Source organism: Pteropus vampyrus, unplaced genomic scaffold (assembly GCF_000151845.1).
Source record: "Pteropus vampyrus isolate Shadow unplaced genomic scaffold, Pvam_2.0 Scaffold255, whole genome shotgun sequence".
NCBI classification, from domain to species: Eukaryota; Metazoa; Chordata; class Mammalia; order Chiroptera; family Pteropodidae; genus Pteropus; species Pteropus vampyrus.
The window spans coordinates 857,659-863,058 of NW_011889036.1; the positions used below are offsets into that span (position 1 = coordinate 857,659).

General features: G+C 36.5%; 1 protein-coding gene across 1 annotated transcript in view; it reads left to right on the top strand.

Annotated features, from left to right (window-relative positions):
* The window catches only part of LOC105301922 (zinc finger protein 729-like), an 81,945-nt gene extending 76,874 nt beyond the window's left edge, over nucleotides 1-5,071 (top strand). Inside the window, 5 exon segments of the mRNA XM_011374787.2 lie at nucleotides 2,246-2,372; nucleotides 2,566-2,626; nucleotides 3,019-4,428; nucleotides 4,430-4,576; nucleotides 4,578-5,071. Of these exon segments, the coding sequence (XP_011373089.2) occupies nucleotides 2,246-2,372; nucleotides 2,566-2,626; nucleotides 3,019-4,428; nucleotides 4,430-4,576; nucleotides 4,578-4,803 (1,971 nt within the window). The 3' untranslated portion in view covers nucleotides 4,804-5,071.
* Nucleotides 5,072-5,400: the final 329 nt, after the last annotated feature.

The window sequence follows — 5,400 nt, forward strand, 5'->3', positions numbered from 1 at the left end:
TGTCATATGAGCTTCCTGGACTGACAGTTTGCCATCTATTGTTGATTTTAGGAAAATCTCAGTGATTGCTATTTCTGATTTTTTCTGTCCCCACCCCCCTTTCAGGTATTCCCATCATGTGTATTTAAACCTGTTTAAAAAAGGTTGTCCTAGGGTTCATAGATAGTATGTTCTGTCTATTTTTTTTTTTTTTTTGGTGTTTGCATTAAACTTTGCTGAAATAGAATTTTATTTATTTTTTTTTTGAGTGCAGGCCATGTATAGAACAGATTATATGTGGCATTTTTTCAAATGCTGTGTCCATTTTCTCCTTGCCGGTTTTGGAGACTGAGTTGTCCTGTGACCTAAATGCTCTGATTGATCTAAGAAGATAAGTTTATTTCAAGCTTTTTTTTTGCTTTTCTTCTAGTGAGGTTGGGAATGACAGCCTCTGAGTTTCTTAAATACCGGACCAGAAACCAGCAGTCTCCCAGTCTAATTCTTGATAATTGATGGCTGACAGCTTTGGAGCCTCATCCCTTCTCCTTCCCCCTATGCCCCACATCTGGACAAGGTGATAAGAAAGCCTTAGTGCTCCCTCCTTTGGGGCAGCAGAGATTGAATCCACACAAGCTCCTGCCCTTGTGTTTGAACTCGCCCTAGCCCACCCCTAACCCTAATAAAAAAAAAAACAAGTCCATGCATTTTCTCTCTCTCTAAAGCTATTTCATGCCTGCCTGAGAAGTCTGCCTTATTCTCCTCCAAGACCCAATTGTAGAAGCAATAACCCCTTTCGTACCTGTTGGCTATGTGTGGTGTCATCAGCTGAAGGATTCCCATGCTCAGAGGTTGAGTGATCATGCTCCCTTACTCCCTGAGAGAGTTTGGAAATGACAGAAGAAGGGAAGGAAGCCTCTAGGGCGACTGGTCAGGAAACGCTTCCTCCTTGTTGGGGAATGGAGATATTATGTTCCTTCCCAGGAAAGCATTGCTGACACCTTTAGTTATTTTATAATCATGGCAAATGCGCCATCAAACCATTGTGGATGTCAGTAAACTCTCCTGCAATCTGAAGCTTTTGACCTGTTCTTCGGTGTCAAATATTATCATTATGCTGGAAGGCACACTTCTGGCATATTATTATCTCGTGTGTGTGCCCATAGGTGCCAAAAATTGGCTGGAAGTGGTCCTGAGGCACAGGAATATAGGGATTTCGTGGTCTAAGTTGTCATGCCTTCTTGTTTGTATCTGAGCTCTAAGTTCCAAATAACTTTCTAGACCATAAAATCATACAGAGAGAGGAAGGAATAACTGAGTCTGTGTTAAATATTACACAAGGTAATAGCAGTGCTTCCCAACAAGAATATTCTCATTCAGTCAGCTGTCTCTGATTACAGGCATACCTTGGAGATATTGTGGGTTTGGTTCCAGACCATTGCAATAAAACCAATGATTCAATAACCAAACCTACGAATTTTTTGGCTTCCCAGTGTATAAAGAAGTTTTATTTACATGATAATTAGTCTTATTATGTTTGCAATACCATATGTATATAAGATCAGTGTACATGCCTTAATTAAAAATACTTTATTGCTAAAAAATGTTAACCACCTTCTGAGCCTTCAGTGAGTCATAATCTTATTGCTGGTGGAGGGTCTTGTCTCGATATTGATGAAAATGCTATATCTGCCAAGTACAAGAAAGAGAAGCTCAATAAAATGAGGTATACACACTTTTAATTGTCTGGAGGACTTTAGGATGATATAGTCAGCTATGCTTTGTTAAATGTTGGATTTCCACGGGCCTTCTGGAGTCTTCATTTTTGGCGATGGGAGTAGAAGAAAAAGCTTCTAGTTCTTCACTATGTTTTTATTCTTTGAAACCTCATGCAGATGTGACCTTCTGTTTCATGGAGTGCTATAAATGGGTAATAAGAAGGGACATTAAAGAATTTTTTCACAAGGAATCGATGGTTTTAAAACAATATTTGTTTCATTTGTGTAGTGTTTCTGTCATTTTCTAGCATGTTCTGAACCCTGCCATTAGAGAAAAATATAATATAACGTGATCACAGTAAAAATGTGTTAATAATTTCCATGTGTTTATGATGGTGTTTATTATATAAGGAAGTAAGTGTGGCTAGAGAGTAAGTTATCTCATGGTATATATGTTTGGCGATGACAGAATTATATGTAACCTTCCTATAAATGGAGTATATGTGGCCAGTGCTGTCGGTCCCACAAATCACATATTTGGGGCATTTCAGGACTCTGTGGCCTTTGAGGATGTGGCTGTGACCTTCACCCTGGAGGAGTGGTCTTTACTGGACTCTTCCCAGAAGAAACTCTACAGAGATGTGATGCGGGAAACCTTCAGGAACCTGACTTCAATAGGTAAGGATGTGCAAGTTACCTTCACTTTTTCTATTAGAGGACAAGTACTTTTTACCCTTCAATGTGTAATGTGGGAAGGGAGAACATTCATAAATAAACTGGGCATGTTCATACCTCATCATAGAACTAGAATCTAATAATTTTTCTATAATTTCTAATACTTTGAAATGATTTTTCTGGGTCTGCATTATAGGTAAAAAATGGGAAGATTATGATGTTGAAGATCAGCACAAAAACCAAGGGAGAAAACGAAGGTGAGTCACACTCACAATGGAAAGCAATATCTCACATGAGAATCCGGGTATGCTACAAAATTTGAAAAAGAAGCAAATAGAACAACACTTGCTTCAAATTAATTAATTTTTCATCAAATAACTTTCTTATATATGGCATAAATGTTCAGTGTTTGCAAACTAGTTCACATGAAAACAGCATGAATAAATGCTATATATGAATGTCATTGTTTTGAAAATAGCAAGGCTGAAGTTGTCTTTCAGAGCTTTTAGTGTATTCATTTTCAACCCATATATATAAGGCAGAAAATCTACACTTTTGCTATAAATCACAAAAATTTACTTTAAATATTCTCTAATAAATATAAAATCACTAATAAATTATTAATAATGTGCTTCTTGTTTTTTTACAGAAGTCATATGGTAGATAGAATCTGTGAAAGGGAAAAGGATAGTCAATGTGGAGAAAACTTCAGCCTTATTCCAAACCTCAATCTGAAGAAAACTCTTTCTGGAGTAAAACCATGGGAATCCAGTGCATGTGGAAAAGTCTTCGTACAGTATTCATCTCATAATAGGCACACCAGATGTGACACGGGACATAAACCCTCTGAGTATCAGAAATATGGAGAGAAGCCATATAAATGTGATATATGTGGGAAAGCCTTCAGTTATCTTCAATGTTTTAAAAAACATGAAAGAATTCACAATGGAGAAGAAATCTATAAATGTGAGGAATACAAAAAAGGTTTTATGTGGCTCAAAACTCTTCAAAGACACATGATAACATATACTGTAGATGCTCCTTATCGACATAAGGTGTGTGGGAAAACCTTTAGTTCTTCAACTTCACTTCAAATATGTGAAAGAACCCACACTGGAGAGAAGCCCTATCATTGTAAACACTGTGGAAAAGCCTTCAGATGTTATAAAAGTTTTCAAAGACATGAAAGAAACCATACTGAAGAGAAACCCTATCAATGTAAAAAATGTAGTAAAGCATTCAGGTATCCCAGTTATCTTCGTATACATGAAAGAACTCATACGGAAGAAAAACCCTATAAATGTAAGGAATGTGGAAAAAGCTTCAGATCATACAGTTCCTTACAACCACATGAAAGGACTCACACAGGAGAGAAACCATATGAATGTAAGGAATGTGGAAAAAGCTTTAGTAATTATAGATCCTTACAAATACACGAAAGGTCTCACACCGGAGAGAAACCTTATGTATGTAAACATTGTGGTAAGGCATTCAGTGCTCCCAATTATCTTCGAAAACATGAAAGAACTCATATTGCAGAAAAATCTTATGAATGTAAGGAATGTGGAAAAGCCTTTAGATTTTCCAATTCCTTACAAACACATGAAAGAACCCACACAGGAGAGAAACCCTATGAATGTAAGGAATGTGGGAAAGCCTTCAGATCTTCTGGTAACTTACAAACACATGAAAGAACTCACACAGGAGAGAAACCCTATGAATGTAAAGAATGCAGAAAATCTTTCAGATATTCTAGTTCCTTACAAATGCATGAAAGGATTCACAAAGGAGAGGAACCCTATGAATGTAAAAAATGTAGTAAAAAGTTCAAGTATCCTAGTAATCTTCGAATACACGAAAGAACTCACATTGCAGAGAAACCCTATGAATGTAAGGAATGTGGAAAAGCTTTCAGATCTTACAGTTCCTTACAAACCCATGAAAGGACTCACACAGGAGAGAAACCCTATGAGTGTAAACATTGTGGTAAAGCCTTTATTTCTCGAAAATCTCTTCAGAGACACATGAAAATGCATACTTGAAATACACCCTATCAATGTAAGGTGTGTGCAAGCATTCACTTACCTCAGTTTATATGAAAGGCATAAAAGAACTCACACTGGAGAGAAATCCTATGAATGAACACAATGTGGTAAAGCCTAGGCAGAACACAGTTCCTTATAATGACATGAAGTACTCATACTGGAAAAATTCCTGTGAATGTAAGGTATGTGGAAAAGCCTTCATTTATAAGAACATCCTCCAAAATCACAAGATGAGAGTGCACACAGTAGAGAAACCAAATAAATGTAAAGAATGAGGGAAAGCCTTCAGTCATCCCCCTTCTGAAGTTGTGAAAGTATTCACTGGACCACAGCTCTTGAATGTAAATAGTATGGGGAAGCCTTCAATTGTCCCATTTCCTTATGTGTAAAATTCCCACTAAAAAGAAGTGAAAATGTAAATAACATGAGAAGGGATTGATGGAAATTAATTTATGTATAATTTTCTAGAAAATTTTAACAATAAAGTGTTTATATTAAAATTTCTACCACAGTAGACCCTTGAACAACACTGGGGTGAGGGGCATCAACCGCTTGCACCATCAAAAATCCACCTATAACTTAATCTGGTCCTCTGCATGCACAAATACCCAATTTTGTATGTGATTTTAATCTGAGTATAAGTGGAACTGTGCAGTTCAAACTGAGTATAAGTGGAACTGTGCAGTTCAAACATATTGTTCAAGGGTCAACTGTAATTACTTTCAGAAACATTGAGGTGAGCTAATTCTGTGAGTTGTCATTCAACAATAGCACATAATATTAATAGGTGGTGATTTTTCATTAAATCAGTTAACATTATTTCTATATTTTGAAGGATGTTAGATCCTGGGTTAAGTTAATTGTATTTCTGCCATGCAATTAAGTTTAATTTTCTATGATGTTTATTTTGTGTGTGTGTTAAAGGGCCATTGAAAAATGACAGTTTGGTATAATTTGGGATTTTCCTATAGACCTCATGACAGTTC